The sequence below is a fragment of the Sparus aurata genome, chromosome 20 (genome assembly GCF_900880675.1).
Source record: "Sparus aurata chromosome 20, fSpaAur1.1, whole genome shotgun sequence".
Classification (NCBI taxonomy): Eukaryota; Metazoa; Chordata; class Actinopteri; order Spariformes; family Sparidae; genus Sparus; species Sparus aurata.
In genome coordinates, this window is record NC_044206.1 from 21472313 (window position 1) to 21497591 (window position 25279).

The 25279-nt window shown below is 43.4% G+C and overlaps 1 protein-coding gene across 7 annotated transcripts in view; it reads left to right on the forward strand.

The window, feature by feature from the left end:
* The first annotated feature begins 12104 nt into the window (after window positions 1-12104).
* The window catches only part of LOC115571578 (corticotropin-releasing factor receptor 1), a 67807-nt gene continuing 54632 nt past the window's right edge, over window positions 12105-25279 (forward strand). For 2 of the 7 annotated variants that reach the window (XM_030401032.1, XM_030401035.1), the window contains exons 1-3: window positions 12105-12737; window positions 24198-24257; window positions 24633-24758. In XM_030401032.1, the coding sequence (XP_030256892.1) occupies window positions 12719-12737; window positions 24198-24257; window positions 24633-24758 (205 nt within the window). In that variant the 5' untranslated portion in view covers window positions 12105-12718. Of the gene's footprint in view, window positions 12738-21657; window positions 21746-24197; window positions 24258-24632; window positions 24759-25279 lie in introns of those variants that run through there. The other 5 variants (XM_030401030.1, XM_030401031.1, XM_030401033.1 and 2 more) reach the window with 5 other exon arrangements.

Consider the following 25279-nt stretch of genomic DNA (forward strand, 5'->3'; position numbering starts at 1 on the left):
CACACACACACACACAAACTGCTTGAGTATGAAGCTGATGCATTTTTCTAGGTCACCATCTCGCTGAGTGACTTGACAAGTTTTTTCCTATCTCGGAAGAAGCGTTTGAAGTCGCTCCAGTGATTGGATGAATGAGTTTGTGAATATGCGACTTTCCCTGCTGACAATTGATGCATTTAAAACTTGCCTCCAAAATGTGATGAAACAATCTAAGCTCCGAGTCTCATTATGACTCGCTTGTTCTCGAAGCTTTTTCGGCCGTATGAAACGGACTGAATCAGCAGATTGAGTTCACTCGGTTTGTTGTGAGGATGTGGACGATCAAACTTTGCATCAGTTTGAGCACATCGAGGACTTTTGGCTCTAAAATTCAGCTTGACCGCAGCGGACCTGAGAAACGGCAGCTGACTCATAATCATAAAACTCAACGTCAACTCTCTCGCCTGTTCCGGAGCTTTTGACCGTATCAAACAGTCTTCATCACCAAATTGAGTTTAGTCTGTTAACACAGGAAGTGTAGACGATCAAACTTTCCATCATTTTGAGGACTTCTAGACTTCTTGTCCACGTCTACTTAGATGTTCTTGACTTTGGAAACAGTCGTTAAGACAACAGTCCTAACTCAAGGTCCACTTACTCGCCTTTTCTTGAGCTTTCAACTGCATCAAACAGTCTTCAGTAGAAATTAGAGTTTACCTGTTATCTCGTAAATGTAGATGGTCAAACTTTATGTTGCTCGAGCAACTCTAGACTTCTAGAAAGGTCTTGACTTTGAAGCAGTGGTTAGCAAAACAATCCTGACTCAAGGTCACTTTCCTCGTCGGTTCTAGAGCTTTCAACCGCATCAAACAATCTTCATCACCAAATTGAATTTTCCTTGTTCACATAGAAAATGTTGACGATCAAACTTCCCGTCATTTTGAGGGAACTCTCGACTTCTTGTCCATGTCTACTTAGACGTTCTTGACTTTGGAAACAGACGTTGAAACAACAATCCTAACTCACACACACAGAAAATTGTAGGCGATCAAACTTTCCATCATTTTGATGATTAGATGTTTTTGATTTTGGAAACAGACGTTGAAACAACAATCCTAACTCAATGTCCACTTACTCGCCTTTACTTGAGATTTCAAATGCATCAAACAGTCTTCAGTAGAAGTTAGAGTTTACCTGCTATCACGGAAATGTAGGTGGTCAAACTTTATGTTGACCAGACTTCTTGAAAGGGATCGACTTTAGAATTAGCAGTTGACAAAAGCCTGGTAGTTAATTTTTGACCTTTCAAATAGCAGGTGACAAAACAACGTCGAATTTACGGCCCAAAACCTTCTAGTCCGTGTCAACCTGAAGAGTTCCTGACTTTGGAAGCAGAAGTCTGAACAAAACAGACTGAACTCCCGCTTTAACCAAATCAGTCTGTCTTCTTCTGTCTCCTCAACCTCTTATAACCTCTCATAACCTCTGTTTCCTTTGACACTCTTGGCTCTGGAAATGGAAGTTTCCAAAACAATCTCAAATCCATGACAGTTTAACCTCGTCTTCAGGAGGTTTTGTTTGTTTGCTCACCGGAACCTCGTGATGCTCGACCTACTTTGTGCATCTCTAGTCATTAGTTAGCAAACGAAGAGTTAGTTGGTGGTAACACAAATGTATTTATGAAAGTTTCTCACGTACTATCAATGTAAACCAAAGTTATAAAGGCTATAAAACTACACTTTTACTCAACTCCCTCTAAAAGATAGAGTTAGAGTTGTCTGAAGGCCCTCTGGTTCATTTCAGATTACATTTTCCTTCAAACTTAACTTGAATAAAACATTACCTCGTCACTGAACACTTATTTCTGATCTTCAAAATACTCCTTTTAACTTTAACTCAATAAACATGAACATGGAACGTGTATTGACAGACTGTACAAACTAAATATTCTCAATACAGATGCTTCACAGTGGATCGAAGCATTTCATGTAAACACACTTCTTTGTGGGATTACTTATTTTCGCGTCCACGTTGACAGCTGAAATCTCTGAATGAAGAAATGCTGGCCACGTTACATGCAGCTAATATATTCTCTCCGACGACTCGTCTTTGGCACCATCAGACATGTTAGCCCAGCTCCTTTAAACTGAAAAGAAAAAGCAACACGCATAGAAATATCATTTCACATCACATGAAAACACTGATGGCACACAATTTGACAAATTACATCAGAGTAAACACGTCATTGCGAGTGCAAAAACATCCGTCTTTCAACCCCAGCTTAACATTCACCAGAGGAAATTCAATCTGCTGATGAGGACCGGGGGGCGACTGGGAGAAAAGCAGCAGAAACGCAGCGTAACCTTCGTCACACTTGCATTAGCTGATTGGCCTCAGCTGTTTCATTCACCATCACTCGCTTCTTCATCATCCGCAGCAACCGGCTGATTATTAAGGTCCAATCATAACCATTCAGACGCACGGGACGGACATTATAACCTGACACGTCGCACTGTGACCCTGCTGATACACTAACGGCTGCACCCCGACCTTTTCCTCATGTTATATATCTCTGGTGTCACCCATGAGATTTATGTTCACGCGTGTGCTGCTGGGCTCTCCGACCAAACCACACTGTAACCGTTACGAGTGGTTAAGTCTTGACGTGTTGTGATGCCTCTGACTCCACAAGCGAGCGAGTGGCTCTTGAGCTGATGCCGCTGCTTGCCAACAGCAGTTTTCCAAGGTCAAGTATGATCCTTATGTTTTAAAACGGCTGCTGTTGAGACGTATCGCGTTGCCTGGACATGAGAGATGAGCAGATGTGGTTGGGTGGAGCTCGTGCTCGTGGACGGATGCCTGTCGTTGAGCTCCTGTTTCCTTTAGATCCAGCTGAAGGTGATGTTTGTGTTACATGTACACGGACTTTAGTTGTAAACAGATGTACATTTTTACTTCTAACTCTATTCTATTCAATGTGGAGGCTCGCATTTACCATTTACAGTTTCTTTATATGTAACATGTTAAGTCAAATGTGAATAAATCAATTAACGCCAGATGTGTTTATTCAACTACTGCATGTAAAGGGGAACTCATACGTAAACGTGATGTGTTTATGCATTATATTTATTTCTTCTGTCTCTTGTAATAAATCACGTCTTTATTTAGTTTATTCACATTGACTCACATTTTGCACCAAATGTGACACTTTGCATTGAGACTGCGCAACTGAAATTACAGTGTCTACAACTATTTTTAATATCCATTAATTTGCGGATCGTTTTCTTGCCGCTCACATCCTGGAGAAAAAAAGCTTTTTTTGTTCGTGCAATAGCCAAATAAAACCAAATATATGAGATTTAATGTCATGTAAGAACAAGAAAAGCAGCAAATCCTCACATCTGACAACACGGAACCAGAGAGTGTTACTCTGCCCTTTCCCTGCTATTTAAGAATTGCATCAAATGATTAATCGCTGGTGGAAATCGTTCAATTTTCTGCCTGTTGATCAATTACATGAATGTGAACAGTTTTTTTTTTTTTGTCCCTTCCCGTCCGACTATCTGAACTCATCTCTCGGCGGGTTGACCTACACATTTTCATCAACGGATGCGCTCATGCGGGTGGAAAAAGCCGCGTTTATCTGGACCTTCACGGCGGCGAGTGCGCGTTCATCACATATATAGAGAGCCCAACATGCGCCTGCTTTATCATCATCCACGCATCAGGATTGACCCTTAAAGCACACGGGGAAGGATTCGATGCCATTTAAAGCGTGTGTGGACTCGGGAGCGTGGGGGGATGTCACACGTCTAGATTGAAGATAAATTGTGTTGCAGATTAAATGACGAGGAGGAGGAGGAGGAGGATGATGAGGAGGAGGAGGGCATACTCCTCCAGCTGCAGGGAAAAAATAGGGGATTAGAAAAGACCGTCTTACACAACCCTTCCCGAACAATCTAATGTGGCCTCGCAGGAAAATCCGCATCAAGACCAAAACAAATGGTTCCACCAAAGCGTGCATGACACCTGTCAGGTTGATTCAGGTGATATTTTCGGCACCTGTATGCTAGTCTCATGGGCAGGTGTGTGCGCCGAAGGTAGGCACGCTGTGTCCGACAAGGAGCAGCCTCACAAACAGTCCTCGCCACGTAACCCCCCTTTCGCCATGGTCTGGTCTCCGCGTTGCCACTACTGACACTTCACGAGCTGGCACACTCAGGGGAGGGCACTGTCACCTTGGATTAAAGCATCTTCTGAATAATGCCTCTTTGCACGTCACCGGCTTTCTAAAGAAAGCTTTAGCGCAGTGTGCATAAAGCATTTTGTGCACTCAAAGCCTCAGTGGTATGGATATGAGACGCAAGCCCCCCCTCCTCCTGCATGTGAGCAAAATATATAATGTCTGATGATCTGATGTGTCGTGTTAAATATTAATTTGGATTTAAACGAGCAGGGACAGGACCACCACGGGGATGGAAGTCCCCGGTGCTGCAACATTATAACGAGGAGGGCTGGACTGGAGATTATTCTCATAAACGATTCATCTGGTCTTTAATTTTTTTAAGCTCATAAAATGTCAGATAATATTACGAGAAATACACAATTCTTCCCTTTGAGTGGAGATGTCTCCACTTGTCTGACCAGCGAATCCACGACTCGAAGATGTTCGATTAACAAAGAGATAAAGCGGTCCGACAGCAGAGAGTATTCGGTGTTTCTCGGACGTTTTGGCCTCTTGAGGTTCAACCCAATTGTTATTTTTCCTCATTCTGATTGATCTACTTGAAGGAGTTTGGAGCCTTGAAGTGGTTAAAGTTGCTTTAATCAATATTTTCATATTAACAATAGATCAAGAGTCCAACATGAAAGGTGTCACATGTAGCGATGAGCCCCACAAACGCCCCACAATCACAACTGAACTCTGCTGCGTCTCTCATGTATCATTCAGACACGTCGAACCGATTTTTCAGTTTGATGTTGTGACAACACTGCGGTTGCGCTCTAGTGAAGGTTTCGGCACGATTACCACCTGGTGAGGGTTCAAAGGAGATCCTGTTTTGGCTCAAGATACCTGTTCTGTTGTTGCCTCCGCGTCTCATTAAAAAACGCCCGGTGGTTTTGTGCTTACAGATGTTGGCAGCCGTCTCGCCTGTGGCACTGACATCCCTCCACATCCTGACACGCAACTCAGCTCATACGCATGTAACGTGAACGTGATATGACACGTGTTGTAGGAACGCTGATTGGATGCTCTGGAGAAATTACAAATCCAACACAGCTGCCAGTGCAGACACAATGCCAGCAGTTCATTCTGTGGACTGTGGCGGCATTTCAGCACGTCTCAGCTCATTGTCTAGGTTTAATGACCTGCAACCTTGATGTTGTTTAACAAACCCGCTGCACTGTACCTGCTCACCAGACACAGTTAGAGACCAGCTGGTGAACATCAGCGGGGCATTCAGCAGCTAAAGAGGGAGATATTTCCCCTCAGCAGGTGGTGGAGACCAAAAACGGAGCTAAAAGAGGATATGTTCTCATGATCTTTTGTTGAGAAGCCAACATGTTCTCAGTCCTTATTTGTTAAACGTGGCTGGTTGGTCAGTGGCCTAAAGCGTCAGATTATCGCGCTCAACCTCTCGCTCAGGTGTCGGTATCGCACATTCACACAAGAAGACGTGTAATGAATTGGTGTGTTATTAACATTGTCGAGCGGTCACAGCTTGGTTTGGTTTGGTTTAGGCATCAAAGCTACATGATTTGGTCTTGTAACGGTCAGACTTTTAGTTAAAATAAATACGTTCAGTCTAAGTTACGTAACGGAAGTTGCGTAAGTGGCGTAACTACAGGAGGCTTTGGCCAGTATTAGATATGATCGAATATTTAGATATTTGCTGTAACAAAAGCAACGCGTTACAGTATTGTATTTCTTTTGAGTGATGTAACACGTTACTGATAATATTTCACTAATATATCACTACGTTATGCCCCGTAATGCGTTACAATCCACGTTACCGACTGAAGTGAAAAGTTTATTGTGTTATTTTTGAGAAATCGTCCACACCAACATATTTTATATAGTTTTGGTGTGTTTAATGTAGACGAGCCTATAAGTTCTTTATTCAGTCTCAGACAGACGAATCTCGTAGCTTCACGATGAAGCCTAATAATCCTCTAAGCGCACTTTAATTAAAATGTCTTAAAGGTCCCATATTATGCTCATTTCTGCTTCTTAACATGGTTCCTTGAAGTCTAAATGGAATGTTAGTAACATGCTTTGGTCGAAATAAGCTGAAGGATTGAGCACAGCAGGGTTCTTGAAACACCAGTTTCACAGCCCTGCTCCAGGTGGCCTGTTTCAGTGCCTTTCCCTTTAAATGCTAATGAGCTACTGCGCGCCGCCTACGGTGCCGCCCACTTCTTCCTGCCTGCGGAAGACGTGAGGACGGCATCATGTGACCATGGCAACGGCGGAGTTTCTGGAAGTAATGGCCGCCGGACAACAATAGGCTCCAGAGGAAAGTAAGAACGAACATTGATTCTTCTCATTGGTTAGTAGTTAAGTTTGTTACCTCGACGTTACTTTTATGTTACTGCAGACTAACGAAAGTTGTACGAGCTTACTGGCCGTCTGCCCCGTGTTGTTTCAAATAACAGCCCCCTTCTCCTGCCTCAAGTGTTTACATCATAAAGCTAAGCCAAACCTCGGCTGGTGTTTACTGCTGTCCAGTTAAAGTAACGCGGATTCAATTTAGCAATAGCAGTTACAAGAGAAAAGCGTGACCGTATATTATTATTTACCTTTATGTAGCCAGGTACGTTGCTTGAGAACCTGTTTATTTGTAGTGACGACCTGTAATTAGCTACTGCCAGCAATTTTCAAATTTTCAATAAGCCACAGTTGCCCCCCCATCACCTCTCTACCAGCAGAATTGTTTTTTTTTTTTTACCAGTTACAACGGTTTATAAACTTTAGATATATTATCAAAGAAAAAATGCGACGTGATTAGCGATTATAGTTTCCAGTGAATAATAAAAATTCTGCATAAAAGCAGGTGTTCCTGTGGCAATTGTGTACAAATGCCTACATAACCTGAGAATATCTGCTGTATGGAAATACCACAATTAAGTGTGAACACTGGGCAAACATGGTTGTCATTTTTCTGTCTCTCTTTTCTCTAATCTATCGTCACTCACTTACCTTTCATAATTTCTAGGTTAAACGAAGACTACAGCATCTTCCTGAGACACCATCATGCATGGTGGGGACCCTCCTGGCCTGTAACGTGTCTGCCTGAATGTATCTGCACTGCAGAATGCACTGAACATTTATCGGACAGACTATGGACCTTTACGTCTGAGGGGAATAGTGCAGTAAGCTTTTAGTCACATAAATACTATTAATTTATCGCAAAAGTGTTATGATGAAAAGTACATAACTGATTCCTCTATCTTACATTGCTTGTGGTTCATCTTTTACTTATTACCATGAAAATTACATATCAAACAATGAAAACACAGAACAGTCAGGAAAGATGTTTTATTGTAAGAAACATATGTAAACATGTGTTGACATGAATGAAATAATAATAAGAAAATAAATATCTGAAGTGAAACAGTTTGACTTTATATATTAACTTCAATATCAATATGAAAATAATAACAAAAAAAAGTATCTAGTTGCCATGGGTGTAAACATTCAGTGCTGACTTTATATTGAATTGTGTTCAGCCAATATAGCCTACAGAAGCTTTGTAAGCTGGTGCTGGGGCTCTCTGGGGTGGAGAGTGAGAGTTGTGCTGCCTGTCTGTGTGGTCCAAGAGGTCTTCAGGGATTATTAGTTTCAGCACCTCTTTCACATATGGGGCAGGGTCCTGGAAAACCTTCACGAGAGCAGGTCCAACAGTGCATCACCTCAGTCTGCAATGCAATAAACAAATATGTATGTTTACAGGAAAATTGCAGTAGAACCAAAAAGCCTTGTGCTGCAGTGTTGTAAAGTTTCTCTTATTTCTCCTAATTACTGCTTATTTATACATTCTCATTATTTATTTTGAAAACCATCTTAAAATAATTCAGATTTTAAGTTTTAAGTGTTTGTGTTCAACCTTTTGTGTGATGCCTGTGTGTCCATGTTTATTTTAATTTGAGAGGTTCAAATAAAAGATTGTAAAACTTACGGAATGTCGCCACTGTCTACACGGGTTTGGCTCTGCACTCTCCCTTCCTTCCTGGACTTTGGAAAGCTCAGTTTGAAAAGAGGATCTCCTGATGATGTGCTGGCTTGTCCTCTATCAGCCTTCTCACTGTAATGCAGTGCAGCCAGGTAGAGTCTTAAACAGTAAAAAGACAATAAAACATGAAAACAATTGCAAGACATGGGCAAACAATTTAAAATGTTCTCAACAAGTAATCACAGTTTAATTATCCTGCACAGAATTCCCAGATATGGATAGGAGTAACACATGACAGCACTGTTACAGTATAATTCAAGCACTAAAGGCTGCAACGCCTTATGTTACTCTAACCTGACCTCTTTATTTCAGTAACGAGTAATCTAATGCGTTAACATTAACAAACAAGTGATCAGATTAAAGTTATTTATTCAAGTCACTGTGCATTAGAATTATTTTGGTCATTTTCCTTAGTAAAAATATATATTCTTGCTTTTTTCTTGCGTCTCGGGGAGTGATGTCACGTACGTCTCAAGTCACGTTTTTACCATGAGGATAACTCACGTGTAACACCACGCAGCAACACAAAAATGGAGGGAGGAGAGAGATGCGCGTTTTTCTAGCTGTTATTAAAAACAAAAAAGCACAAATACTTGGTCAAGGGCCTGGTCCGGCCCGGCCCGTCCGAGGATAGCGGCGGGCTCGGGCAGAGAATCTAAACTCTGTGTAGCACTCAGCAGTACACTCGTTTTGCCCTGGCCTATGCCAACATATTCCAGCTTAGAAAACGTTTTCAAATGCATTATTTCACAAAATCATGAAAACTTAGACCCGGTGGAGGGTGTGTGTATGTACCGCTTGACCGACCGGGTCTCTGGGTTTGCATGTGGAGACCGTGTTGATCGCGAACTAGCTCGCGGTTAGCATTAGCTTGGAAGATCGCGGTTAGCGTTAGCTGGTACTATGTGACACTGCTTGGTTAGTTTGTGTAAAATTGCTAAATAAAAACAGCTAAATACTTGCACATGCAGACATTTCCCTAGGACACGCATTACATAATGTGCAAGATCAGAAATGTAATACACAGAGTGATTCTGCTGTAGCACTAACTTGTGTGGTCAGAGAAGCTAACGTTAGCGGTTAGCCGCTAACCATACCTTGTTCTCAATGGTAAAACACACAGTACATCAGGCACGAGTTCAGCCTTATCTACAGGAACACACAGCACATTATTTGTATACTTACATGTCACTGGTCTGCAAGTATTCCTTTGAGTACAAGTCTGCCGACTACTCCTGCCTTGTACTGGCCCAAGTTGGTGAAACAGTCAGGTCAAAGTGGTTCACACACACCAACAGTTTTTTGCCAACTTCAGGTGGGACATTGCTCGCAAAAATAAATTCAATCCATGCTGCTCTTTTGTCCTCTGCAGCTGGGAGACGATGAAGTGTTTTGTGCTGGTCCTTGCAACCAACAACAGCGCACTTCTCCTTGAGCTTGGACATGGTGATTTCAATAGCGTAATGGCGGATCTCCGAGACGGTAGCTGTACCTGGTGGGTGGAGACACCGTGCGGTGAAGGGAGGGGCAGTGGGGTAGCCATATGCAAATGAGTGGCCGTCGACGTCGACAGCCGCAGCAAATTTGACTGGTGTATCTGGAAACTGCAGGCAGGACCCCTTTAGAAATCTGTATCTCACTCAAAAAAGCATGGATAGTCTTTTTTCAAAGTTTCTAGGTGTGTGGCAGCACCATGGACCCACAATAACACCCCAAATACCAGAAAAAGTCAGTTTTTCATAATATGGGACCTTTAATCACATATATTCATGCATTCCTTGTTCTGTGGACTAAAGTAAAGATGTTTGTCTTGTTGTGTCATTATAGGCTACATGATAGAAGGTATAGTTCCTATCTCATCATGCATCAGACTTTGATCCTTTGTCTGCTCATCACTGCGTACAAGAACATTAAAAACAACTCGGATGTTTAATGGTTCTCTACAGGTTATTTGGGCATTTTGTCGAAAGTAACTAAAAAGCTGTGTAATAAGTAATTTTTTACTATACACAGACAGAAATATTGTAGCTTCGTATCTTTTTATCTCTAGTAACTTTCCAAATTCTGCCAAAAATCAACATATTGTGTCATCTGGTGACACATCAGATCGAATGAGCATCCCGACCACCAGGTTGAGAACCAATAACTTAATTTATGAATGAATGTAGGACCAAAACACACACACACACACACACACACACACACACACATATATATATATATATATATATTTATAACCTAGATAAAAAACAAACAAACCAAAATAACAGTGTCCAAAAGAAGTAGGTAGATATAAAACTTGTATATCTCCACACTTTTCCTCTTTTAAATAATTTATTCAAACAAATTCCCAATTACAACTAAAATACAATCATAAACACGTCTCTAACACAACCTCTCCTCCACAAACCTGCCAACAATATCTGTTCTGTGTAGTTTTTATAAATTGATTTATATCGGAGCTTTGACTCTTCTCAGCTGTACGAACACTGTCTTTATAGAAATAAATTAACCCCCCCGTCACGACACACGTTTTGAACGTAGAGCGAATTATTTCCTGCTGTAAACACATTTAAACGTGACCTGCTGTATAAACTTCCCTGCATGTGACCTCGCTGTCTTTTTGAAGTACGTCAGACTCGCAGACAGTTTCTTTCCCCGGGCTGCAGCCCGCGTGTCGGAGTAACCCCTGATCTCAACGCATCTTTGCACACTGCTTTTTTATCCTTATGTAAATACTGTGAAAACTCTGCACACAGGGTTTTTTTTTCCTCTCTAATGTAAATACTGTCGGAAATCCTGCCACTGTTTTTCTGCCCTCGCCGGCGACAGCGAGGCCCGGAGGGCTTTATGTTTGTCAGGGTTGTCCGAACCGTTCTTGTGAGCGCGATATCTCAAGAACGCTTTGAGGAATTTTCTTCAAACTTTGCATTAACGTCCACCGTGACCCGAGGATGAACTGATTACATTTTGGAGGGTCAGAGGTCAAATCTTGTGAGGACAATATCTAAAGAATGCAACGAGGGATTTTAGTCAAATTCAAACTGGAGGGTGAACTGATTAGATTTCCCCCGGCTCGGGAGGTACAGGAGGGTTCGGTGTTTTGATTCCAAGCCCCTGCAGTCTACGCGTTGGGCGAGATGCTGAAACCTGAATCACTCCCGGTGGCTGTTACATCAGCGTATGCGTGTGTATGAATTGTTATTCACTGTTATCTGCTCCGGTTGAGCAGGTGGCGCCCTGCATGGCGCCCTCTGTCACCACTGTGTGAGCGTGTGTGTGTCCTGGCTCGTGCTGCAGAGCGCTTTGAGTGGTCGCAAACACTCGAAAGATGCTAATATATAACCAGGTTTAGATTGTGGAGGTCAAAGGTCACTGAAACCTTAAACATGTTGTACCATATTGTAGCTTCTTCTTGGGAGGTTTGTAGTTTAGTTAATATAAATGCTGCTGTTGAACACATTAGTCAGAAGAAAAGAGAATTATTTATGATTTTTTTTTACGATTTAATGTTCAGAATCTCGTCCCTGAACACTGATAGCAAACTGAACCACAGTCAAATTAAGTGACCGGCTAATTAAATACTGATCGACTGGCTGATTGATTGTTTCGGCTCCAAATCCGACCACATGGACGTCTTCTAACTGGATTCTATTTTTAAAGAGCATGTTTTATGGCACTGACTGGATGATCCCGGCGGGGAAGCTTCGCTTTATTGACACAGCGGGACCATCTGTCCATCTTCGCCCTCAGCCAGATCTGTTGGCTGCGGACTTGGCACCAAGTCAAGCGAAAACGGGGACGCACACATGTTTAAAAGGTTTCCCTTTAGAGCCCGTCCTTTAACTTTCTCACAGGATGGGATGGGATGGGGGGTGGGAGTGACGTCTAGATTGCAGCGGGATTAGAGATTAGGATCTGGACCGGACGGGGTAGACGTTGCATAATTAACTCCGCGAAGAGGAATCGGGGGTTGTTCCTCTGGCGCGCCGGCGTTGTGGCACAACGTGGGCGGCGCGTCGAGGAGCCGGGATCCGCGGCCGCGCAGGAGGAGCCACAAGCTGGATGCGAAGCAGCGGGGCATGACGGAGGACAGCACGCGCGTGGAGGGAGTTCTGGTCCGGGGCCAGCAGTGAGGAGGGGACCGCGGTGTCCGGGGCGGATGGTGCGCGTCTTTTTCTCTCTCCGAGGCGGATTCAGTTTCCAGTCCGGTAACAGACACTGACGGAGGGACTTGATTTCAGCAGGTCACCACCTGCGGACCAGCTGACAGCAGATCACCGCCGCTGGACTCCTTCATTAAAAGCCCATCTGAGGGGATCGGCTGGTGTCTGTGGAGGGCTGATCTGTGGTTTACCCAACATTTATTTTATTTATTTATTTATTTTTTGGGGAAATTATTCTCTTTGCGCAAAACTCAAAGGATAAAAACACTGTCAATCAAGTGATCAGAAGACGTTTAATGAGAATTATGTGAAGAGTAAAGGTCTGGAAATGCGTCGCAAATGCTTCTATGTGCTCCAGGTAAGTTTGCGCCTTTTTTTCTTTTTTTTTTTTTTTATATCTGATCTCCTAAAATTGAGTGTCTCTTAATAACAGCGAGTCTCATGCTCGAGGATTTGACCGTAATCTTGACGCGAGGAGGGATTTAACACCATCATCCCATCCAGATGTCAGTTCTTTCTCTCTTTTTTGTGGGGTCTCTCCATCTCACAGATCATTTTGAAATATAATATCTATTAAGAGAGAGCGAGAGAGAGAGAGAGAGAGTCAGGACTGTGATCCTCGGAGTTTTTTTTTCTTTTTTCTCTATTTTATTATTTTTGCGCTGAAACATTTAGAAACAATCTGCGCTGGATGAGTTGAACGAGCTGCAGATGTGTTGGTGGAGCATGAAGCAGGACTCTGGGTTAAGATGGCATGAGAAAGCGATCCCTCCCCTCTTTCCCTCTCTCTCTTTCTCTCTCTCCCTCTCTCTCTCCCTCTGTCTCTCTTTCTGGGACTGCTGATGCTGAAAAACCCGGATTTGGGACACTGGAGATTAAAAAGTGTTAATGCAGCAAGTGCCTCCTCTCACTGCTGCCGTCTTCAATTAAAAGAAAAGTGAACACACACACACACACCAAAAAAAAAAAAAAATCACCAAAAATGAAGTCGCCTGATTTGAAGGAAGGAGGGGCGGGACGTGTGGTGTCTTTCTTTTCTGGGGCTGATGTTGTTCCAGATGCCTGAAGGTGAATTACTTCATCACCTCCTCCTCCTCCTCCTCCTCCTCCTCCTCATTGTGCGGAGCGGAGCTGCAGCTCTAAGAATAACTGAGAATCCTCTGAACCCTTCTCTGAAAATCCCCCCTGCTTTCTATTCGCGTCCTGCATTGTTGTGATTTAAGAGCAGGCAGTGGCCCCACACACACACACACACACACACACACACACACATCACATGTCCTGCTGAGGCCATAAAAGTAACTGAGTACATTTACTCGAGGGCTGCGTCACCGCGTGCTCAGTTTCCAGGTAGGAAAGTGCAGAAAGTACTCGAGTATCTGCGCAGTGGGATGATCGATGCGGCTCTCTCGGGGGGCCGATACTGACTCAGACGATCAATAATCAAAGAGACGGACGCAGAGAAGATCTTTGTGTCAATTAAGATCTTTGAAGTACAATTCTGAGCTGCTTTTACTTTAAACTCCCTCTTATAGGCTATAAGTTTGCAGTTATAATCTTGCAGTTTCATATTGTTGCGTTGTTTATAGGCTATTGATCGTGTTACCAATCAGTCGTGTTTATTTTATCGGCAATCGGACAGAAAAATCACAGGTAGTCGCACTGAAGATGCTGAATATCAGTCGACGGATTATCAGGACGTGTCTGTCAGACGTGTCGGAGTCGATACACGTCGTCCGATACGCGCCGATGTGAAAAATTGTCGTGGTCATTGATAATCGTGAATTTCAGTGGAGCTTGTGTTTTATTGCACTTTCAGCGTTCAAACAATCACACTCACATTCTGCCTGCTGCTGTTTTTCTTCTTCTTCTTCTTCTTCTTCTTTTTCATTTTTTCCGCAAAACACATAATGAGAAATAAAAACGACTAAACGAGACAAGAAAAAACAAAACAAACAAGAATTCCAGCCGTAGACAAGAGGGAAAGTGATAAGTGATAAATAATGAAAGTAAGTGACGCAAGTAAACAGGGAGGTGATGTGAGCACGTGTACACACACAAAGAGACTAAGATACATGTTTGATTTAAAGGTGTGCAAGTGTTCAAATCACCTCCCTGAACAAGCGGAACCTGGACAAGACTGCAGCTTTTAATTAATACATCTTATAGGAGTGTGTTCATATCTTAGTGTCTTTAAAGGAGCCTGTAACTGAACAAACAAGCTGTTCTCAGAGGAAACAGAGGTTTTGTTTATTCAGTGAAGATCTTTTCACCTCTGATTAAAAATGCCCTCAACCAAAACTACAGACTGCTCCTTTAACGGTGGTGGAGTGGTCTCAGAAAAAGCCCCGTCGAGGGAGCAGAACCGCAGTGGAGACATGCTAAAAGATTTACGTCAAGTGCCGAAGTGTCAGCAGTGGAATATAGAGCCCGACGGGTTTGTCAGTCTCAGTGAAAACGTTGTCCGATATGTGCCGCTGTGCAAACTTTCATACGGAGATCGCGAACGCGAGATGGGACTAATTATAATTGTGTCATTCCAGCTCACCTCGGGCCTCCCTGTCCGTGTCATACATGTTCTTTTAATGATGTTGGATCTTCTGTTCAATTCATGAGACTGTGTAGAATCCCACCGCTCGACTCCAAACACTCTTTACTGTATATATTCTTGAAGTTTGGCCCTCTGAGCTGCATTTCAGCTGTTTTACGATTATTTGTTTGTGTATTGTGAAGCTCACCAATCACTTATTTGTCACTGGATTGAATTAAAATTTTGTCCTGAACATCCAAGAGACCCTAATGAAAGATGGCAGCGTTCATTCAGTTAAATTAGTCGCTGCTGAATGGATACAATAATTTTTTATGTCTCTCTCTAGATTTCGCTCGCTTGCAACCACATTTTCGTTTTGCGTCGTTTTAATAGCAACGATTTCTGGGAACCGATGGTGATGTTAGGGAGTCAAAATATCCAAACGATGAAAAGAAAAATGATTGGCCGATACGTACGACACATTTTATTCCGTGATCCCTCAAATGTGGTTCTCAGACACGCAGATGACAAACAGATGTGTAACGAAGGCGGGACGTTTCACAGTTTAACAACGAGCTTTATTAATAACAATAAAAATAATACGTTCTGTTCATAGAGCACTGGAAGAGTCCAACAAACAAACAAACAGCAACGTATGAAAGGCAACCAGGCAACGAAGTAAAACAATCTTCTGCAGTGACTACGTGTGAAATCACGACCTTAAAGCTCGGCGCTGACCGGATTTGGAGGTCGAAGAGAGTCGATTTTACTCTGACGGTCTCTGTGAAGGCTGAGGACGCCGCGGTAGTCGAGCGTGGAGAAGGTGTCGCGAGCTGGATGGCGGAGGAGTGCGGGATGGTGTGCAGATAGATTTCTGAAGTTACTCGAGGTTGAAGGGCTCCGAAGGTGAGAAGCAGAGTCTCACAATCAATGCGATACTTAACAGGAGTCAGTGGAGCTGCTGATGAACCGGAGTGATGAGATCTACGAGGGAGAGGGAGTTCTGGGCCAGTCGGAGTTCATGGAGACGCTCGAGACCGGAAGGGAAAGAGTCTCATCGGTCAATACGTGATGTAATCAGGGAGTGAATGATAATGGAGCTGTTCGGCGTGAGGAGATTAATATTCTGCAGATGAAAGCGTGCAGACGGAGTAACGTTGTTGACGCGAGCCTCCGGAGATACGACGCCGTCAATGATGAAACCGACTTTTCACACGAGGGGAGGGAAGTCCACGGGAGTCATCAATATGCAAAGGAAAACGATCTGTTTTATTACTGTTCAGTTTGAGACAGTTTCAGGAGAACACGGATTTAATTTCCAAAGAAAGAGAGATGGAGGAGAGTGGAAGTCGGTCTGATGGGCGGGTAAATTAATCAGGGAGTTTGGTCGAGACCTGCTCAATTTGGAAAGTGTTGCGAGATGACTTTTGCTGCTATTCTGCGGCAAACAAATAAAGACTGATTGATTGATAAAGCTGTGTATATTAAAATGCATCAACTGCATAATTTCTCTCACTTGGGTGGTAAAGGCTTGTGCATGTGTGTCTCTCGCGGTTGGTTTGTCGGCCAGCAGCGGAGCAGTGTCTCTGCGTTTGTAGAGCAAACAGGCTGGGTGGCAGAGCAGCGGCGGGCCTGGTTGTTCTGCTTAACGAGCCCAAAGACACTCTGGTTCGGGAGGATGTGTGACACCAAGAGGAGCGGCAGAGAACCGGGACAGAGGCTGAAGAGGTCGGTGTGTTTGCTGGTGGGGCTACGACTCGGATACCGCTGTATCAGACCACAAGAAAGCAGAAATTGCCAAATAAACTGTGACCAACAGTTTAACAGGCGGAGTAGAACTGGCCTGCACTTCTATCACCGATATATATTGCTATAATTTCATCTCCCAGGCCTATTAGTGTACTAAAAGAGTATATTTACTGGGAATTTTATCATCTTAAATGATCCAGAGCATCTTATTGTGAAAAATGTTCTGTAAAAAAAGGAGGATTTCATACAGATATATCTGTAATCGAGCGGTATCTCTCCATATCAGTCCAGCTGTAGCTGCCAGTTACGTTGCGATCAACACGATTATCGATTAGAAGTTTTGCTTTTCTTTTTAAAAAAAGTGGACAAAATCAGCCGGTCTGGTCTGAATATTTCACTCCACTCTTGTTTTGAGAATCTCATCTTTTCACGACTCCAGTGCTGCAGCTCGACTCATTCTCCCAGCGAGCGATGAGAGCCGACCGTCGTTTTGTGTCTGCGTCAGTGACATTTGGCAGGTGAACTTCACCTCTACGGCTGTTGGTCCTTCAGTATTCAGTTCATGCTGAGGTCAGCTGGTGCCTCTCTGGATCCTCTCCCGACCTTCCTGCAACACATGAACCCTGACACTGTACTACAGAACACACTGAGGACAGCGAACTGAATATTTAAGGAGATAATGTTCAGCTGCCCTGCAAACACGCATAAACTGACCTAAACTTTGCCGAATAACGAAGGAAAACGACTCCAAATAGAAGTGAAAGTCTCATACTGATAGTCCTGCGGCTCGGCGCAGAGATGACAGAGACTTTACGATGTGGCGGCGTCAAAGACGTCCTGCTGAGGTCACCTGATCGCGTTTGATTCACACAGCAATATTAATAACTACTTCACATCCTGAGAGCCATTAAAACCTGGGAAAGTTAGAAGAGGGACCGCTGTGAATGTGAAGGTGTTTACAGATGATGATGACCCGGCCAGACGATGGACGGAGTTAAACCGGCAATGCACAATTTTTTATGTTATTGTGTCGTTATGCAGTAAATGTTGATTGCGCAGAGAAATGGCTTCAGAATAACGACACCATCAGCGTTTAGATTGGTTCCCCGACAAGCCCTTCACTTTCGTCGTTGTGCTCTTCTGTTTTGGGGCGCGAAGTCTTACAGGAAAGCGAAGGCCGACCGGTGGCAGCCTGCCGCAATTTTCTGTCGGCTTTCACATTTCCATTAGCGGCTAAACGATTCACCAAACTCAATTTTTGTCCGGCGTTGTCGTCGCTCACTGCCCCGAGGAAAGCAGAGCGATCCGTTCGTTCGTCTGTTTCCCGCGATTCAAATCATTAAAATAATGGCTGCGACTAACGAGTGTTGTCATTATTGATTAACATACATACATTCTGAAAAGTAGTCCACTGCTCTAACATAACACTGCTGGACTGAATGATCAGATGTCGCCTTTTTTATTCAGCGTCCTTCGTGTTTACATTACGGCTGACTGACGTCAGTTGGGCTTTATTAGCTACCAGACGTGGCAAAGGTACACACATCTTCACTCAGGGGGATTCGTCCCAGCTGTTCCTGAACGCACCACAGAGACAGCTGATGGTCGAGTCTCATTCCCAGGACGTCACCTAGCCACGTTTTGTGTTTGTAAAGCGTCCAGAGCAGCAACAAAGTGAGAAAATATGAAAATCCAGGCAGCGGGCAGCAGATACGAGACACTAACACGCCTTTTTTCCTCATCCCAGTCTCTCTCTCTCTCCGTCTGAAATCAGTTTTTATGATGTCAGGGAATAAAAATAATCCATAATTCTCCTCCAAAAGCTAAGTAACGACCCTGTTTTGAAAACGTAGGGAGGAGGAACGTAGAGGTAATTGTGCTCAGATGAAGGGAGGAGAAGTCAAAGCTGTCAGAGAGATAAATACTCAGCCGAAGAACTGATACCTGAAAAAACTCAAGTATTCGTACCTCCCACCTCTGTTAGTCACACGGCTGCAACCAGGTTTTTTTATTTTTAATTAATGTGTTTTGTCGGGGTCAGAAAAAAAGTTTTCTTTTAAAAAAGAAACCAAAGCGCCCATGAATCCAAACTAATTATCCGCATGTATTCGTGTTTCCACATGAATAACACAACTCAACATTTAACCGACCAACAAAACCACACACAACCAAACAGTATTACATCAGACATTATTTACAAGTGTCAACAGCTGAAAATCTCCAAAATATTCAGTTTACAGTGGCATTAAACAGAGAACAGAAACATGTATAACACTAGAAAAAAGTCCTTTTTTTCCTTCTCTACTCAATTAACTACATTCAATGCAATAATTGTACCTTGTATATTAAACCCCCCACTACCCTCTGACTTCAACTCGAGCACAGGAACAGGTGAACGGGCTGTTTTTATCCAGTTGTCTTCGTCGTGGCCGTCGGCCGTCGAGCTTTAATTACTTGGCAGGAGCCGGACGGCCGGCGCTGTATTCTGATACCTGCCCGGGACTCAGTGAGCGTGAAACAGACACAGTGAGCCGTCAGGAAGCCCGCCTTTGAAATCTGGGCCACTCTGGCATTTTATATGACATGGTCACACACACACACACACACACACACACACACACAGTGCTGGTATTTCACGCTGCTGTAAGCGTCAGGTATGAATGTGCTTTTTAAAACACGGAAGACCGGCACATTTAATTAAAGGCAGAAGTCACATATCTTTTCCTCCGCTTTCTGTCTGAAGATGTGAAACGTTAACGGTCTCAGATGAATTATTGATGGGGATGTTTTATTTAAGGAGGAAATGAAACATCTGCCTTTATAGGTAATAGTAGCCACCCCTCTCACGCCCCGCGGGGAGCCGACTCAAGGACTGCTGCAGCGACTGACGTGTAACTAGTTTGGGGTCAATTAGAGAGGCCGGTTTGGTCCGCGCGTAAACCGAAAGGATAACCTTTTACAGCCGTGTCGTCTTCCAGTCAAACGGCCCCGGCGGACGCTGGCACTCAGGCGGCGTCCAGATGTGTCACCGCTGCAGCGTTTCGCACGGATATGTCGGCAAACCTTTCCCGGTTTGTTTCCAGCTGTCACGCGGCCAACGTGAATCCAGCTGAGATCAGAGTGTGGAGGAAATATGAAATATGAAATATGAATACGGAACACTGAACTCCACTAAACTGTCATTTGACAAAACCTTAAGAATTCACAACAACAACAAAAAGTCCACATGAAGCAGCTCCTCCAGAAGTCGTCGGAGGTCTCAGGATCTCAACTTGATTAAAAAGAAATAAAGGCGCATGCAGATGTAGAGGCCGGTAGCGTCTTTAAATGACACCACCTTTTTGTTTTTTAACTGCTATTTTATTATTCTCGGTCTTATGGCTGAAACAAGAATAAGCTCTGACAGAAATACATCCACCAGCAACGGGAAAGAAAGCACAGGATTTGCATTAATAGCAGGAGACTTTGAGACCGCACCGACCAGCCGGACCACCCTGGGGAGGATAATAATCATGCTTTGTTTAATGCTGAACAACGTGAAATCAGAGACTGTTTTGCCCACATCCTTATAGAGATGTATGATCACCACAACAGCCTGGATCAAGTTGTTACGCTCGACTGGCGGACCGTGTTTAGAGCTGATAAAGAGCAAGAGACAGCAGAACGAGGAGAGGTGGACTCTGTGTTTACGGTGTTGATGCTCACATGCAGTCAAGAGTGTTTAACTGATGCCGAACTTCATCGGGTTGCTGCTGTTTACATACACACTGACACAAATTCTCGTGAATTCCAGACATTTTGGGGCTGTTTCATGTTTTTTGGTTGTTTTTTAAAAGTTTTAAGTCGCCAGCTACTTCAGTCGTTTAGGAGAATGCTGCAACTCTGCTTTGCCGTGAAGCTCCACAGTGTGTATTGTGTTGTTTTTATGTAATGTACTGTCCACATAATTGACTTTTTATATATTGTGCTGTTTTATATAATGTAGTAGCTGACTGACATTTCTTTAGGTTACCCTTTTCTGTGACAACAATGTACTTTTGGTCTGATTAGGTTTAGGCACAAAAACCACTTGGTTAGGGTCTGGACAAAATCTTTTTTTTGCATAAAATACCTGTTTTATAATTGTCCCAAAGATATCCTTAAAAAACATCCCTCGATTTCATGCTTACAAATGTTGGAACACAGTGGTGAACTGCGGTCACTGGCTTCACCGCAGTCTCACCTGCAGCTCCTCCACCGTCCTGATGTCGAAGTCAGGTCGTAAACACGTAATATAAGTTGTGATATGACATGTTTTGTCGAAATGTAAATATGATAAATAGAAATGAGAACATATCAGGAATTTGCAGGAACATTAAAGGGTCAGTTCACCCCAAAAGTGTGACCCCATGTCAAGTCCACGAAACATTACTTCCTTCACTTACCTCGACTTTCCGTCTGCATGGTGGCGAGCAGATAACGAGGGAACTGTTCCTCTAACTCGAGGGTCTCCTCTGTTTCATCAGTGTGTAAATGGATGTGATCGTACCGGCACTTCCGTCACATGAGACCCGGCAGATGTGAGCCCCTCCTGAGCATCTTACTGTAGTTTTTTTTTAAATTATGTGCATTATTTAATGCCCCCCCTCCCCTCCTCTGCACACATGATAAGTAGGCTAGCCGCAGCGACGCACACGATGCACAAACAGAAGCATTTTCGATATAACACGTCCAACCTCCTCCAGGAAGGCAGCGAGGAATTTCCTTGCCTTTAAACATTATTGAGTCCTTGTATCTGTAAACATGAAAGGGCTGTTGACAGGGAGCGATGAATACAGACTACAAAGTGCTGCAAATTGGCGCGAGGAGCTGTTAATAAATGCATCATGTTGCTCAAGGGCACCCAGAAGTCTCTTAGTTCGATTCAGCGGAGCGGCGCATTAAAGGAGCAGGTTGAATCTGTCGCTGTGTTAATGTTTGATTCACTGATTAAACCCCCCCGTCTCGTCTTTGTTCTCAGGTGTGTGCCGTCGTCAGCCTCCTGCCTTCAGGCTCGCTGGCAGACCTGACATGTGAAGCTCTGCTCATGCTGTCGGGGAACGTCTCACGTAAGTCGAGGGCGAACATCAGCTGTCACGGCCTTTTAAAGCGGCACTCGCATCCGACCTGAGAGTCCCACTTCAGCTCGCGAGGCCTCATTGATTTTCAGCCTTTCCCATTTTTCGTGACCGCAACCACTAAATGCCAATCCCTCATCCTCAATTCCAACTTTCTCTGTGTGGATATTGGCAAAATGTCTTTTCATATTACTCCGTTTCTGCGGCGACCTCACAAGTTTGGTAATAGCTGCTCATTAAATGCACGCCCAGAGAACACGATCACGCTCACATCTGCAGGAACGATCTTTGTTTGCTATTTGCCTCGGGCGATACTCGTAAAGATGTTCCAGGTAGATCTGAACAGACTAATAACAACAGCTCTCTGCACTTTGCTATTATGCTGGGTGTGAACCTTGAGAACGACGAGTCTCTGGAGGATCAGGTGTCATAAAGCATCAAGCGGGGCGGCAGAGAACAATTACATTCATTACCTCGTGACTCATCAGTTCATCATTCAGTCTCTCCTTTGTCAAAGTGTCACACGTGGAGTTACTTTCCTCACGTGTTAACTTGAATTCAAACATTGATCAATAAAAGAATTTACATTTTCAAATTTAGATGAGATGCAATAATTTAATATGTGGTTGTTTTCCTCACATGTGGATCATTTTCGCGCATTTTCCCACGTGATTGGCTATTAACATGTGGATGTAAGACGCGGTAAGCTGTGCCTTTGTTGATCACGTGTCGGGGGAATTCAAGGCATAACATTGAGATGTTCAGGTGATAGGATAAAGATCCTTTATTGATCCCCCTCGGGAGAAATGTGCAGGTAACAGAGCAGTACAGAGGGAAATAAGTGGCAGCACAAGAGTAAAACTCAAAAAAGCGACAATAATAGAGAGATAGAATGTCACATGTTCACTGTGTTTTGTGCTTTGCTTTCTGTCCTGTATATTTTACCTTGTGAATTACAAACATTGGGCCTCATTCATGAACCGTTCTTACGAACAGATTTGTTCTTAAGTCCCACTTACGATGATTTTACGAAGATTGTGGCATTCATGAATTTTTTCTTATCCAGGATCCAGGATCTTAAGGAACCTCTTAAGAACAACTTAAGATAGAATCTAAGAAGATTCTTAAGAAGATATTGGTGAATGAGGCCCATTATGTCTATGTGTGGTTATGTTTTGTTTGCATGTGGAAATGTCACAAAAATTGAGTGATTATTCAATCTAAAAATCAAAAAAACAATGTAATCGCTGATAAAACTACCATTTTTAAAACACATGTGCTACTTTGGCTCAATGCAGTATGTAATCTACAAAGTAACTAGTAACTGAAGTCAACAAAGAAATGTAGTGGAGTAAAAATGACAACAGTTAGGTGAAAGTATAGAGTAACAGAAAATGGATAAATGAAAGTAAAAGTAATTCAAATTGTACAATCTGTGTTTGTAATGATGGTAACTCATCATAGCCAGTAGTGATGATGATGATCTCTCCACTCAGCGGAATAAATAAAATATTAATATTACAGTGTATGAATGTTTAAATAGACTGCAGTGCTTTAAGATGCATTTATTCAGTCCAAATCCTGTCACCTGCCCCTCGACAGGCTACTGAACGTTTGTCCAATCAGAAGAGAGTGAGGTTTTAGGTGGGAGGGTCCTTGAGAGACGGGATTTAAAGCCGGACATGAGAATAACAGGTCCGCTTTAAAGTAACGGAGCAGATGTAATGAAACTTGGAGTCACATTACTGTTATTAAACAGATGTTTGTGTGTAGAATCTATGGATTGTGCCTTTGAAAAGTTCCCGGTTAAAAGAAGAACCACTTGATTAATGTTAGAGAAAGATAATTTATAGTGTTAAAATAAGCAAACAATGACAGCTGGTGATAAAGGAGATAAAGTGCCATCAGTGGTAACGTGAATCAAAGTCACTATTACAGAACAGACGGATAAAAGTGTTATAATTCACTCGGCTGCTCGAGGATTTTGTACAGAAATCATAAATAGCTCACAGCTGGTGCTGTTGTTTCACCGAGGACAGTTTAAAAACCACTTCAGGCTCATTTAATATTTTACATAAATTCATTAATTTTCTCTTAAAACAGGTTGTTTATGAAACATCTGAACACGTAGGACGGAAGTGTCAACTTTTGTCTTGCAGGACATCCTTATTTCCGGCTCTTTTCCTCTAAATCGTCCTGAGTTATTACAGAATTAATAGCCTGACCCCTCGGGGGCACGTCTACATTCATATTTGCTGCTACCGTGCTGTTATTGCTCCGGGAAAAGGTCTGTCACCAGTGTTTACCGTTGCCCTTTAATGCTCAACCCTTTGTAGCTGTTAAGCTGAATCTAATGAGATTTTCATAGCCTCCATCTGAACCGAGCAAACAGAGATTGAGGTTATTGATGAGTCTCTCTCTCTCCCCCCCCTCTCGATTGCAGTGCAGTCCCTGGCCGCCTCCTGGAACCAAACCCTGAGCAATGCCACAGGTCAGTGGAGCGGTGAGTCGGACACGTCGCTCTTCCTCGCATGTGTGAAAACTGATTCCCGGAGCTGTTACTACAAAGCAGGGTTGTTGTGGAAGACCCCACCGGGGAGAATAAGTTTGATCCGAGCTCAGATTATAAAGACTAACATCAAAGACGAGAACAATGCTGGAAATAGACTTTTGGCGACGCGCCACAAGAGACAACGCTGCGCTCATCCAGCGCAGGAGTGTTCATTAAAGCTTGTGTACACAAACAGCTAATTCAGCGCCGGCGGTTTTATTGCCAACATCTTTGGAGCATTGTCAGAATTTCACCATGGCTATATGTAGACGTTAGGCGTGTCAGGAATGTACGTCTGTGTCTGACACTTCTGTCCTCACGCTTCAGGCTCGGGACTCTACTGTGACACCTCCATCGATGGCATTGGCACCTGCTGGCCCAGGAGCAGCGCCGGCCAGATGGTGTCACGACCCTGTCCAGAGATGTTCTACGGTGTCAGATACAACACCACCAGTAAGTCCTCGCTGTCGGCCCAGATTCAGGAAACAGACAATAGATTCAAAAACAAGATTTAATTTGATTCCCCCCCCACTCCTCCCCATCACCGCTGACTTGTCTTCCCCTCGGGCAAATCCTGTTTACGTAATTGTGTATACAGAAAATTAGCATGAGCATACAAATTAGCGAGAAAAAAGAACCGCAAACGTGTACACAAATAAGACTGCGGATAATACGGCGTGAAGTGCCAGAAGAAAGGTTGTAGTAAAAAGGGGGGAAGACAAGTGGAGCTTCCCGCTGTGAAAGGTTGTATTTGTGTCAGGATTTAAATGGCACAAGAAAGACGGGATAATGTCGCCGAATGAACCTTAAAACTGCCGCCGCCTGAGATCTTTAAGCTTGTTAAAACGAGAGAGCAGAGGATTAATGGTGGCGTTTAAATTTTCTTCTTATCACAACTGAGTCAAAAGCTACTACTTCTTCAAAGAGCATCTCTGAGACGTATTTCAGTTTTTTTTGAGGGGCCGAGGTTTTTT